This window comes from Crocuta crocuta, unplaced genomic scaffold, assembly GCF_008692635.1.
Source record: "Crocuta crocuta isolate KB4526 unplaced genomic scaffold, BGI_CrCroc_1.0 scaffold383, whole genome shotgun sequence".
NCBI lineage: Eukaryota > Metazoa > Chordata > Mammalia > Carnivora > Hyaenidae > Crocuta > Crocuta crocuta.
In genome coordinates, this window is record NW_027531897.1 from 174,574 (window position 1) to 188,953 (window position 14,380).

The following is a 14,380-nucleotide window of genomic DNA, read 5'->3' on the forward strand; positions in this document are numbered from 1 at the left end:
TTTGCCCTTTGGGGTATCCACTCTAGGAGGATACTCTCCCCTGGACTTCCCACCGTGGGCGGGGCCCGGGGCTGCACTCATGTGTTCTTTCTGCAGCCTGTGAGGACTTGAAAACTGACCTATGTTAACGTGGTTCTGCGCTTTTCTTTAAGATGAAATCTTGCTTCTGTGTTCTACCTATAAACACAGGATCCTGCTATTAACTTCGTTTTTAATCTGAATATTACTTAGTATTTTGGGAAAACCCATCTTCTCTTGTGTCTCCATTACTCTCCCACAACTACCACACTCACAACCCTTCTGACACCAGATGTCTGAGGGTCTTAACCCTGCCCCTGAAGCAATTCTGACAGCAGCTAGGTGTCCTACAATTTACCCAGATCTAACATAACCCAGAGACAGTGTCAGATCTCACAGGTTAATGACTCAGCCCCCCAAGACTGCCCCTACCCCACTTCATTTGCTAGAGTGGGTCAGAGAACTCAGGGAAACACTTATTTACCACTTTCTTAAAGGGTATGATAAAGGATACAGAAGAACAGCCAGATGAAGAGATACATAGAGTGAGTGTGTATGTGGGGTGGGGGCGGATCTTCGGTACAGAAGCTGCTGTCCCATGGGAGCTGGGGTGTGGCCGCCTCCCACTGGGGGGGGTGTTCTCTCACGTGAAAGCTCTCTGAACACTGTACTATCAGGATATTTAAGGAGGCTTCCTCATGTAGGCCTGATTGGTCATTACCTCCACTTTCAGCCCCCTCCTCTCTCTGAAGAATGGGGGGAGCGGGGGCAGTGGGACTGAAAATTCCAAGCTTCTAAACGTGGTTTGGCCTTTCCGGTGACCACCTCCCATCTGGGACCCCACCCAGAGCATCCAAGAGCCACCCATCTTGTTAGAACAAAAGTTCCTCTTAGAGCTCTGATCACTTAGGATTTTTTTGTTATGTTTGTTTATTTTTGAAAGAAAGAGAGAAGCAGGCTTGAGGCTCTGAGCTGTCAGCACAGAGCCTAAGGCAGGACTCGAATTTACAGATGGAGAGATCACGACCTGAACTGAAGTCAGACAAATTAACCAACTGAGCTACCCAGTTGCCCCTGGTCACTTAGGGATTTTTAAGTGTTTTAGGAGCTAGGTGCCAGGAATCAGGGGAATTTATGTATTTTCTATTATCTCACACCTAATTTCTTAACACTGATCCATTTAGGAACATAGTCACAAGTATTTTATCCAGAAAATTTTGATTTTTCTAAGTGACCCTGTCATATGCTCATTTATGAGAAAAAAAAAAAAAAGTCACTCCAGGGGTGGCTGGGTGGCTCAATCGGTTAAGTGTCAGGTCACATCTCACAGCTCCTGAGTTCAAGCCCTGCATCAGGCTCTGTTCTGACAGTGTGGAGCCTGCTTCAGATTCTGTGTCTCCCTCTCTCTCTGCCCCTCCATTCCCTGCTTGCACTCTCTCTCAAAAATAAATATAAAAAAATAAAAACTATGTCACTCCAGAAGACCAGAAATCTCTTTTGAAAATAGGGTTTTTTTTTTGGGGGGGGGGGGGGTAATGATTATGACACTATAATGGTGCCTGGGTGGCTCAGTAGGTTAAGTGTCTGACTTCAGCTCAGGTCATCATCTCATGGTTCATGAGTTCGAAGCCCTGCATCAGGCTCTGTGCTGACAGTGTGGAGCCTGCTTCAGATTCTGTGTCTCCCTCTCTCTCTGCCCCTCCATTCCCTGCTTGCACTCTCTCTCAAAAATAAATATAAAAAAATAAAAACTATGTCACTCCAGAAGACCAGAAATCTCTTATGAAAATAGGGTTTTTTTTTTGGGGGGGGGGGGGGTAATGATTATGACACTATAATGGTGCCTGGGTGGCTCAGTAGGTTAAGTGTCTGACTTCAGCTCAGGTCATCATCTCATGGTTCATGAGTTCGAAGCCCTGCATCAGGCTCTGTGCTGACACCTGAGAGCCTGGAGCCTACTTCTGATTCTGTCTGTCTGTCTCTCTCTCTCTCTCTCTCTCTCTGCCTCTGCCTCTCCCCAATTCATGCTCTGTCTCTCTCTCTCAAAAATAAACATTAAAACATTTTCTAAGGATAAAGGACTATGACACTATAACATGAGGAAAATGAAAAAAAAAAAGATGAAAAAAGCAAAAGAAGAAATAAGCAAAGCCTTTGGAATATGCCTGAGTCTTTACCTGACACCATAGGTAACTCTCTCTTGACCCAGGAATTCACAAAATGTTCTCCCTGAAGAAAATAAAAATTCAAGTTACCAACTATTTCACGTAGAGAGTACACTGATCTATGAATTACAGTGGCAAGATTCCCCTCCTCCCCCCAAATAAAGAGTTTCATTGGGTTGTGCGGCAGGGTCTCAGGGGACAATCATTCCTAGTTTCCATTTCTATGAATGTTGAAATTTTTGAATGCAGTGCAAAACAACAACAACAAAAACCCAAAACAAAAAACAACCCGCCGGTGAGTGTTTATCTATAGTACAGGGAAACTTCTCACGGTCAGGTTTTCCAAAGATCCAATTCAAAATCAGAGTTACATTTACACTGCACAGATGTACTTTGTCTAATGAGGCAGTATATGCTGTAAGGAGGAAAATGGATTCAGGGGGGCGGTTACGGGTTAAGCAACCAATCCTGGTAACCGCACCCAGATTCCTTTCTGAGCCGACACCCCTCCCCCCTTTCAGGCCATATTCTTTTCAGGGCTCTCATTTTCTGAGTCCTCTTAGCCATGTCACCCTCTTCTTGTTTAAATCAATTCGGGAGGTCACCTGACACTAGGAATCCTTGCCAACAGAGCATAAAGTAACCAGCTGGGAGGCAGCAGCTCGGAGGCCGAGGCCGGCAGGGCTGGGGGGGGAGGGGACCTGATCTGAATATTTTGTGCAGGCATTCAGGTGGGAGCAGCCAAAGGGGACTGCGGAGGTGGCTCTAGTCACAGAGAGAACGAGACAGGCTCTAGTTGAGCAAGGCAATGTGATTTTCTGCTCTAGGCCAGAAGAGAGGTAGGGATAATAAAAGGGAAGAAGAGGGGCGCCTGGGTGGCTTAGTCGGTTAAGCGTCCGGCTTTCGCTTAGGTCACGATCTCGCGGTTCGTGGGTTCGAGCCCCGCGTCGGGCTCTGTGCTGACTGCCAGNAGGAACAAAAAAAAAAAGAAAAGAAAAGAAAAGAAAAGAATGCCACACCCCTTCCAATTCACAAATTATTAGGTAATCAAAAACCAACTTAAGAAAGTATTTGCTGTTATAAATTACCGTGACACCAACAAATCCCTTGTAGCTTTGAATGTACTGTGCAATTTCCTCTGAGGATTTCTTACTTTGAAGAAATTCACATCTGTAATTAGTAAACGTTAGTACACATCTCTAGCTCTTTCAAAAATAAAAATAAACATTAAAAACAAAGAAAATCTGGCGCTTAGCCAAGTGAGCCACCCAGGTGCCCCAACTGTTCTACTTTCGTGTGAAATTTTCCAAAATCAAAGTTTAAAAAAAGGTTAGAGCAATATATCTGTATTTGGGAGATGTAAAGTCATGTAGAAAATACTACTCGATATAGCGTTAAAGCGAATAGAAACACACTTCATTTTCTAAGCAGGGAACAACACTGTCATCAAAACTTTTGAGTTTTTGAAAACATTTGCATGTGTTATATATTCAGCAGTACATGTAACCATTTGTAGTAAGATTTTAACTTGTGTTGGGGCGCCTGGGTGGCTTAGTCGGTTAAGCGTCCGACTTTCGCTTAGGTCATGATCTCGCGGTTCGTGAGTTCGAGCCCCGCGTCGGGCTCTGTGCTGACTGCCAGCTCAGAGCCTGGAGCCTGTTTCAGAGTCTGTGACTCCCTCTCTCTCTGACCCTCCCCTGCTCACGCAGTCTCTCTCTCTCTCCTAGAAATAAATAAAACATTAAAAAAAAAAAAGATTTTAACTTGTGTTACTTTACAACTTCCTTTATACACCATTTTACATCATCCCTATGAAAATTATTCTTTATTAATTAAGGCAGATCTGAAACTACCTTGCAAAACAGATAGGACTCTGATGTGATAAAACATGGAAGAAATGATTTTATAATAGAGCGCTTAGGGGGCGCCTAGGTGGCTCAGTTGGTTAAGCGACCCACTTCGTCTCAGGTCATGATCTCATGGTTCATGAGTTTGAGCCACGAGTGGGGGTCTATGCTGACATCTCAGAGCCTGGAGCCTGCTTTGGATTCTCTGTCTTCCTCTCTCTCTGGACCTCCCCTGCTCACACTCTATCTCTGTCTCTCAAGAAATGAATCAACAGGGGCACCCGTGTGGCTTAGTCAGTTGAGCGTCTGACTTCAGCTCGGGTCATGATCTCGTGGTTTGCGGGTTCAAGCCCCACATCAGGCTCTGTGCTGACAGCTAGCTCAGAGCCTGGAGCCTGTTTCAGAGTCTGTGACTCCCTCTCTCTCTGACCCTCCCCTAATCATGTTGTCTCCCTCTCTCAGAAATAAATTAAAAAAAAACATTAAAAATAATTTAAGGAAATTAATAAACATTTAGAAAAAATTTATAATAGAGAGCTTGGGAGGCTAGTCAGTTAAGTGTCCAGTTCTTGGTTTCAGCTCAGGTCATGATCTGATGGTTGGTGACTTCAATGCTGTGACAGGCTCTGCGCTGTCAGCACAGAATTTTGGGGATTTCTCTCTTACTCTCTCTACCCCTCCCCTGCTCACATGCATAAGCATGCATGTCTCTCTCAAAAAATAAACAATAAATAAGAAGTGATTTTATTTATTTAATGAGAGAGTATAAGCAGGGAAGAAGAGTAGACAGCAATAGAGACAGAAAGAGAGAGAGAGAGAGAGAGAGAGAATCTTAAGCAGGCTCCACATTCAGTATGGAGCCCAATGTGGGGCTCGAACACACAACCCAAGGATCATGACCTGAGCTGAAATCAAGAGTTGGCCGCTCAACTGACTGAGCCATCCTGGCACCCCTAAAGGGTTTTAAATGATACAATTCATTTAAAATGAATTTTTCACAAAGTAACCAAGCCCTTCTTGAATAAATTCTGAAGTGTTCCAATACCGGATAGGAAAATATCAAAACTGAAGATGACTTGTCTTTTGTCTTAAAAAAAAAAAAAGAAAAAAGAAAGATAATGACAAGAAGAATGTATTTTTCTACTTACTTGGGGAACCACTTGGCATGTTCCTTCCAAGGATCATCTCCCTCTTCCCAGTCTCCTAAACATCCGCCACAGGAAAAACACTGCACAGTGTCCCGTTTGCCTGTATGTGAGGGACACATTTAGGTTGCCCATCAATGGCTCCAGGGGACAGTGAAGAAGGCATGTCTCCAGGGCTGACCGCTCAGTGTGCGAGAGAGAGGCACCCCAGCAGGTCTGTCTGTCCACACCTGCTGCAGGCTGAATGTATGCCCACAGCGCTGCTCCCTTAGCTGAGTGGTGAGGGGACGCCACCCCTCAGCCACGGCCCTCACTACCGAACTGTCAGTTGCTTATACACTAGCCCCAATTCTTTCCAAGGGCTGGTGTGTCACTATTTGAGCTCTCAGGGGAGGGAAGCCCCCAAACACCAGCACTCATAAAGGAGGGTACCCTTAGAAGACGTAAGTTTTAGTCCTGCCATGAAGTTTCTGTGGAAACTGAAGTCCATTTCTTAAACCCTTTGAGCCTACTAAACTCAACAGTGAGCTGCTGGGGAAGGGACAAGTTGTCCGATTAGAATTAGGGCTGAATTTGAGTTTACCGTCAAGCACATACTCAGTAAATGATTACGGTTTTCAAAATTCTCGGGGCGCCTGGGTGGCTTAATTGGTTAGGCGTCCGACTTTCGCTTAGGTCATGATCTCGCAGTTCGTGGGTTCGAGCCCCGCGTCGGGCTCTGTGCTGACTGCCAGCTCGGAGCCTGGAGCCTGTTTCAGAGTCTGTGACTCCCTCTCTCTCTGACCCTCCCCTGTTCACGCTGTCTCTCTCCCTCTCCTAAAAATAAATAAAACATTAAAAAAAAAATTTTTTTAAAACAAAAAAAACAAAAAATTCTCATTCACCCTTGCCTTAACACTTATGGCATGGCTAAGAGAATTCAAACATTGTGCAGTTTTCTCAAGTGTAATTCGCTCTATGCATTAAAGTTAGCCTTAAAATTAAAACAATCCCCCCCACCTCAATACTGTAGCCATTAAAAGAATTAAAGAAAGATCATGGAAGACCCAGGGAATGGGTAAGAAAACTGTGGTCAGTTTGACTTCCTGATTTAGTACAAGGGCCTCGGGAACACAAACAGTATTCTCTAAGGTCCAAATTTAAGGAAAAGTAACTTCCTTAGTTTATAAGACATTTTGCAAATTAACTTCATGTTTTGTACAGTGTGTTCAGGTTACAAGAGTTAAATTGTAATAAAATAGACCTTATACCTCATATAACCCATTTAGCAAGTGAAGGGAAATTCACAAATGTTGCAATTCAAGCATGGAACCCAAACGTCAAACTCCAGAGAAATACTTCAGAAAATGGCTTCAAAATTACCTGTAAAGAAAAAGCCAGCAGCTGAGAGATCCCTCACAGATACTGCTTGCACGTAAAATGGCCAGTTCTGGAAGGATTCAAGTCTCTCCCTGTCTTCCTGGTACCTTGCTTCGTCCCCTCTCAGCGTGTTCTCTCGGTTCTTTACTCTTATATCATATTTGCCAACGTTGCCAACATCTTTGCCCAAAAGGAACTCACAGCGTGGACGAACTTCTTGTGATCTTCTACGGGGAGTGTCCGGATGCTGGTACCAAAGATGATTAAGCTGCAGCAGAAGCACTGAATCCCAGATTTTATGCCAGTGAAATAAAACCCGGCTGCTGCCATCTCCTGTGGCGTCCATGAGCTGTAATGGTCATATGTCACAAAACTCTTTAACCTTTTTGTTTCACTGCGCATGTGTGAGTTAAAGCCTTTCTCCATTTTTTCTCGTTCCTGCTGCCCTTCTTCTTCCAATTGTTTGGTGAGCTGAACCGCATCTGTGCCTAGAAGAGCAGACAGCTCTGAGAGCAAAGCAGAATCAAAATGGGAAATCTCCTCCTCCTGGGCTGCCTCCTGGGCCGCCAGTTTCTGAAAAGGAAAGAAAAGCAGATGAACTTCCACCTGGCGAATTCGTCCTGAGACTTCTTTCTGCCCATTTTTTTTTAATGTTTTATTTATTTCTAGGAGAGAGAGAGAGAGAGAGAGCGTGAGCAGGGGAGGGTCAGAGAGAGAGGGAGACACAGACTGAAACAGGCTCCAGGCTCTGAGCTGGCCGTCAGCACAGAGCCCGGCGCGGGGCTCGAACCCACGAACCGCGAGATCATGACCTAAGCCAAAGTCGGACGCTTAACCGACTAAGCCACCCAGGCGCCCCCTTTCTGCCCATTTTATACTTGCTGTTGCCCTTCTTCCAAGCAATGTTAACCTTATGTTTACCTTGCAACTCAATTCGGAACAAATATGCTAGAAGGGGTGTGACATCCTCACCACCGTCACCAGGCCCACTGGCAGAGTCTGAGCAGATGCGAGCCAGTCACCACTTAGGTCAAAGGCACCAACAGGGGCTACCATAAGCACCATCATATAACAAGCCCCAACATGCCTGCTTGCATTCTCCACACTTTAGGAACCCCAGGGGGCTTCTATTAATGCCTACACATGAAGTCAGGTGGTTCTGCTCTCCAAGATGGGTTTATGCACTTCCCACCCACTCCCACCTTTATCCGGTTCAGCTAATCAAGAACTTGCCAGTCTACCTACATTTCTGAAAAAGCTGCAGCTAACTGAAGATCTTGATTAAGAGCAAGCATGCCCTTCATTTGGCAGGACCCAGTTCAAGGCTGAGCTCCTTTGTCGTTAGTGTGTGAAATCTGTCTCCACGGAGGTTATCCAGGAAGGCCTATCAGACCAGAAGATCACCGAGGTTTTGACGCAATCGCCCCTTTGTTTCAGCGGTCTCTTGCCCTGTGCAGTCTCTTTGGTGGCTAGCAGAAGAGAGTCACATTATGACCAAACAAAATACCTCTCCAGCTCTCCTTTGGCATCATATTCTTTCACAGAATGAACAGATCGAAGGTTGGTGGACTCAGCAGCCTACGGTTCTTACTTTCATTTTTGCCAAAGCAGCCAAAACCAGCCAAGGAACAGTTTTCTCGGAGGACTTCCTCTCTGAGCTTGTGTTCATAGTTTAGCTCTCTCCTCTGGTTCAGGATCTACCACCCGCCACCCGCTGCTGTGCTTTTCCTCCCAGCAATAGTTATCATACTTGAAATCAAGCCAGTGATGCCTCAGCAGCCAGTCTGACATCTGTGGCTGGAAATCTCTCTCCCACTTTTCATCCTTTTTTCCCACTCCCAATTCCTTAGCCATCATTTAAATTTAAAAGAGGAACAACTGTTTCAATTATTCTAATCACAGTGCCATCTCCAGCAATCACACAGGGTTGGCTAACTGAAAAAACTCACAAGACCCTACACAGTATCCTTATATAAGGCTTTCACAACAGTGAAAGATAAGATACAAAAATAAAAATTAATGGGGCCCCCAGGAGGCTCAGTCGGTTAAACGTCTGATTTCGGCTCAGGTCATGGTCTCAGGGTTCCTGAGTACGAGCCCCATGTCAGGCTCGCTGCTTTCAGCCTGTCAGCACAAAGCCTGCTTTAGATCCTCTGTCTCCCTCTCTCCGCCCCTCCCTCACTTGTGCTCTCCCCAAAAATATTAAAAAGTAAATAAATAAAACTTAAAAACAGGTCTACATGAGAGAGGTCTCAGACTCTAGGGTCAGTTCCTAGGGACTTTTCTCTCTTGCACAGGACATTCTTAATTTTAGGTAATGAACCACCTAGATAGCTCTTAAAGAAACCATGATCTTATCTGAGGAGTCTTAGACACCCCTCTGGTCCCATGAACAAAACAAGGCTACGTGACCAGTCTCAAATCCAGAAACAAGCTGATGCAGTCTCCCCCACCGCCTGCCTCAGACCCTAGCACACGACTGACTACATTCATTACCAGTTTGGACATTTCGTTCAGGTTTGGCCAACCTGCAGCACCTCGGATCCCGGTCTCTCTGGGGGTACAGAAGTACAAGGGATTGTACCAGACCAGCTGGTCCCCAGGTGTCCTATATGTGGACAACAAGGTTCACTGGTCGGTTTTGCTAGTCTCCAGGCTGTTTCTGGGCAGAAGAGACCTCCAAAGCCCTCTCCGGCTGTCCTGTTCTCTGACAACAAGAGGTAAGAGAGCCAGGGAGGGACCTGTGTCACGCAGCTAGGCTTCAAACCCATCTGTGTGACTCTACTGCCTGTCCTCTGGCCTCCCAAGAGAGAAACAGGAATAAGAAAAACATGGGGACTGCGAGGCTAGGTGTGGAAGCAAAGCACCTCCGTCTGAGGAGGTCGTTTACTTACCGAGAGGTTCGTCCGTAGATCCACTCAGATGTAAGGAGAATGTGTGGCTGATGCTCTATGCTAGCCCTTTACGGGGAAGCACTGAGAAAATATTTGAGGAACCAAAACTCAAATTGCGCAGGTTCCTGGAAGTTACCAGTAAATGATCTAAGGTTTTGAGTCAACAGCCATTAGGGCAGGACTCATAAGGAATAAAAAAAAAAAACTACCACGTCCCACAGCAGAAAGTATTTTATTCTAAATAGTTTACAATTAATGAAAGGTTATGATGCTAGTATAAGTCTTCTTTCTTGGATGATGGCCATTTCTACCTTTCTGGTATCTTTGAGGATTTTCTGTCTTTGGAGTTATAAAAATTCTTAGGATTATGTCTAGGTGTAGGTGTTTTTACATTCATCGCGCAGGGCACCCAAGTGGGCTTTTTCTTTCTGAAGAGGTGGGTTTCCCGTCAACCCTGGGCAATTATCTTCTCTAACTTGATAACATCCTACTGTGTTTCTCTTTTCACTCTGCCTGGCATCCCCATTATTCAGATGGGAATCTAAGTCTTCACTTCTGCCCCCTGCCCCCCACCCCCCGCAAACATTCTCTTACTAATTTGCTCTACTTTCTGCAAATTTCCTCTCCCGCGGTCTTCCAATTCTCCCGCAGTAATCCTTACTATCAGCAATCTTACTTCTATTTTCCCACAGCTCTTTCTCGTGGGGACTGTTCCTCGTTTTCACATCGAACCTTTTTAACCAATGCAATCTTTTTGAATCTCTTTTGTGATACTATCACATGACAAGACTAAAACAACCTAATAGCAAGTCTGATGTCCTTTATTCAAGGGAAAATAATCCATGGATGGGGGACAACAGAACCTCACGAGCAGCAGCGAACTGTTCCCAAGGGAACTTGCGCTGGCGCCAGCTTTATACAGAAGAGTTAACATGGAAATGATATGATTGGCTAGATGGTCGACACTTTCCTTGTAAGGCTGGCAGGCTCTAATGTCTAGAGTGAGCTAAAGTAGCTAAAGCTGAAGTAGCTAAAGCTGAGTTGAAGGATTGTGTATAGCTAGCATTCCTTGACAGGTGTTTCCCTTAAGTGCAGACTGACTTAGGTTTTGGGGGGTTTTTTTAATGTTGATTTTTTTATTTTTGAGACAGAGCATGAGGGTGGGGGGAGCAGAGAGAGGTGCAGACAAATGATCCAAAGTAGGCTCTGTGCCGACAACACCAAGCCTAACTTGGGGCTCAAACTCACAAACTCAGCTAAAGAGGGATGCTCAACCAACTGAGCCCCCCGCCCCCGACAGGTTTAGATCTGTCACATGGTCTGGGCCACTGGGGTCATCTCCATTTTGTGGGTCCCGCTCTATAAATTAACTGTATAAATACCGATGTTTAAATTCATCTGTCTCCTGGATTTATCTGTTCCCTTGAAGGCTATTACCATTTATCTTGGTGTCCATTTTTCACATCATCTGCTTTCCTCAAATGCATACTGGTCTTCAGTTTCACATTTAAGAATTAGGCAAATGAAAAGCTGACTGGTCAAAGTTAGGGTTAAAAAATCTAATTAAGTCACATGAGTGTAATTTGAACCTAAGCCCTTTACTTTATGGAGAACAGACTGGGAAAACAAGATTTACCCCTGCCAAGCCAGCCTTAGATGTCAGAGAAACACTTCAGAAAATGATTTCAAGTTACCTGGAGAGACAGAGCGAGCAGCTGAAAGCTCATCTGGGATGCTCTGTGAGCATCAAAAGGTCATTCCTGGAAGGATTCTTTGTGTGAGGGTGCCAGTACCCACATTAACTCCTCAAGGTCCGTTGAAACAGTTTTTTTCACTGTTTTTTTTAATAAGAATCTAATTTTTTTTGCCTCAGGGTTAACACCTGTCTACAAATAACCTAATGGTGTGGTAGAGGGAGCTGGCCTTTAAATTGGTCCCTCGAGATTCAGCTCTTCCTGTCATTCCTGGCCTTCTCCCCTGGCATTCTGGGTCCCCAGTGTTCTCTGCAGGGAACCTACTCTCCCACAGGTTATGGGTATATTCAGGCTGTGGTTTGCTTTGGCCTATTCCTTGATTACTACTATTACATTGGAGTTTTCACCTTCCAAAAATGTGTTAAAATATTCTATGTGCTGATGGCCTCCTCCTGCTTTCTTTTTTATTTTTTTTTTAATGTTTATTTATTTTTGAGAGACACAGAAAAGGGAACAGAGGATACAAAGCTGGCTGTCTGCTGACAACAGAGAGCCCAATGTGGGGCTTGAACTCACTACTTGGGAGATCAGGACCCGAACCGAAGTCAAACGCTCAACCAACAGAGCCACCCAGACACCTCCCCACTTCTTTCTTAATTTTGGGGGTTTATACTTTTTAAAATCATCTCAGCGAGATTGTGTAACTATTACCAATAATAGGAAATAAAATTTATTTAGGGCTTAGTACTTGCCAGGCACAGCTCTCAGCATGTTAGATGTGTCCATCCAATCCCTTGAACAATCTAAAGGAAGTAGGTATGATTATAATCTCCGTTTTACAGATGGGGTAACTGAGGCACATAGGGGCTCAGATTCATCAAATAGTCTGGCTATGGAGTCTGCACTTTTAACTGCTATGTTATACTGCCATAAGGCTAGATTTTAAGGAAGGGCATACCTGGGTACCCCAAAAAGCTCATTCCCCACCCTTTTTGGTAGTTTAGCAAATTGCTGAGTAAGGGAAGCTTTTGTTACCTGCATCATTGGAATGTGAACTCACTGGCTAAGCTCTGGTCCAACAAGGTCATTTACTTAGCTAAGAAGCAATCATTGTTGGGGCGCCTGGGTGGCTCATTTGGTTAAGCGTCCGACTTCGGCTCAAGTTATGGTTTCATGGTTCGTGGGTTCGAGCCCCGTGTCAGGCTCTGTGCTGACAGCTAGCTCAGAGCCTGGAAACTGCTTTGGATTCTGTGTTTCCCTCTCTTTCTGACCCTCCTCTGCTCATGTTGTCTCTCTCTCTCTCAGAAATAAATAAAACATTAAAAAAAAAAAAAGAAGCAATCATTGATAACTAGATGACCAGGTAGTCACCAGCCCCTCCTCACTTTTCCATGAACATGTGTAATGTTACAGGGACAGTGTTCTTTAGAAGCACTTTCCATGGTGCATCCCGCTGCTGCTGAACCAGCAATTCATTTTATGGGAAGTCCAAAGGTCAGTGGGACCTCTCCATGCTGCTGACCCTTCTGCCTATAAAATTTTCCCCAATCTTACTGTTCATCTGTGGTGTGCATCTTGCCCAATACACATTACGTTTACTGTAGCACCTTATAGATTTTGTTGCCTCTATGGATTGGGTTTTTTTTTTTAACTGAAAATTCTATCTTATAAATGTTTATTAATGATGTTCAGGACTCTTTCTGGTCTGTTTTAAATATAGGAATGTAATGGGACACCTGGGTGGCTCAGTGGGCTAAGCGTCCAGCATTGGTTCAGGTCATTATCTCACGGTCTGTGAGCTGGAGACCCGCACTGGGCTCTATGGCTCTTCCCACTCAGTGGGCGCTCCCCACTCATGCTCTGTCCCTCTCCCTCTGTCAAAAATAAGTAAACATATCTATGAATGTAAATCCTCTTGTATATTAGAAGTAGATATTTGTATCTTCTCAACAATATGACACTTTGTTCTTTTATAATCATTTCATTGTCTTGTCACATTGATTACATGCTTTAATATAATGTTCTTTAAAACAGTGATAATGGATATCCTGTATTATTTTTTATAAGATTTTTTAAGTTTGTGTATTTATTTTGATAGAGTGCAACCAGAGGAGCGAGACAGAGAATCCCAAGCAGGCTCCACATGATCAGCATGGACCCAGATGCAGGGCTGGAGCCCATCAATCATGAGATCATGTCCTGAGCCGAAATCGAGTCGCTCAACTGACTGAGTCCCCCAGGGGTCCCTACCCTTCTTGACTTCAGTAGGAATTCTTCTAAAGTTTCACCCCTAACAATACTTGATGGGGATTTTTAGTGAATATTCCTTATCAGTTGAAAGAACTCCCCATTTACTGCCAGTGACACTGAACTCTGCATAGCCTTAAAATTCAGTAGAAATCTATTATTAGGACCTGTTTTTAAGTTCTGTGCACCTTTGCAGTATGACAAGAGGCAGTGGTTTTCCTACTCTAGCATTTATCACAGTCACCTGGAGGATTTGCTAAAACACAGACTGCTAGGCCCATTCCCAAAGGTGCTGACAGGGCCTGAGAATATGCCTGTCTATACTTCCCAGGTGATGCTGATGCTACTGGCCCAGCCACTACCCATAGAGTCACTGATTATAGAGATCCTTGAAAGATCTCCCTTCTTCCAAAAAGTTGATTCTTAATACCTAACATTGGAACTGAATTATCCCCCTAAGAGAGGCACATCTCAGGAAAGACAGATAGCTGAACATTAAAAGATTATCTGCCCTTATGATACGAGACAGGCCAGTAGGTAAGTTTTATTTAGCCTGTGTGGCTTTTTAAAAATTATTTTATTTCTAATACACTTAACATACGTACAAATAGCAATTCAACATTCTATACATTGAGTTATATATAGCCTGTGTGGTTTTTTAAAATTAGATGTCAACTTTTAAAACTTAGAACTCATTATTAGCACTTTGACACTGACTTCTTCAGAGGTCTGCCTCTTAGGCTGGGAGGTCCACCAATGCATGAGGTTAGAATTTGTGCCTTTTTTCCTGTCTATATCCTAATGCCTACAATCCCATCAGGTAAGCAGCAGATGTACAAGGTTTATTTAAAGAATTAGTAAATTAAGAAATTGTGTATTATTTCTTCCTTCCTAGGCCCCAGGGACTCAACCTTCTCACCCTTTCTCATGAACCCTTGCACCCACTAAGGGTCTTAGGAGTCTACCACCCCACTTCTTGTTAGCTGGCCATGCCCTTTGTCACCACTGTGG

At 44.3% G+C, this 14,380-nt stretch overlaps 1 protein-coding gene across 1 annotated transcript in view; it reads right to left on the minus strand.

Annotated features, from left to right (window-relative positions):
• Positions 1-9,825, minus strand: part of NAIP (NLR family apoptosis inhibitory protein) — a 37,491-nt gene extending 27,666 nt beyond the window's left edge. The window contains 8 exon segments of the mRNA XM_077773601.1: positions 2,196-2,247; positions 3,272-3,353; positions 5,179-5,278; positions 6,538-6,744; positions 6,747-7,107; positions 7,780-7,812; positions 9,031-9,142; positions 9,740-9,825. Of these exon segments, the coding sequence (XP_077629727.1) occupies positions 2,196-2,247; positions 3,272-3,353; positions 5,179-5,278; positions 6,538-6,744; positions 6,747-7,107; positions 7,780-7,812; positions 9,031-9,142; positions 9,740-9,825 (1,033 nt within the window).
• Positions 9,826-14,380: the final 4,555 nt, after the last annotated feature.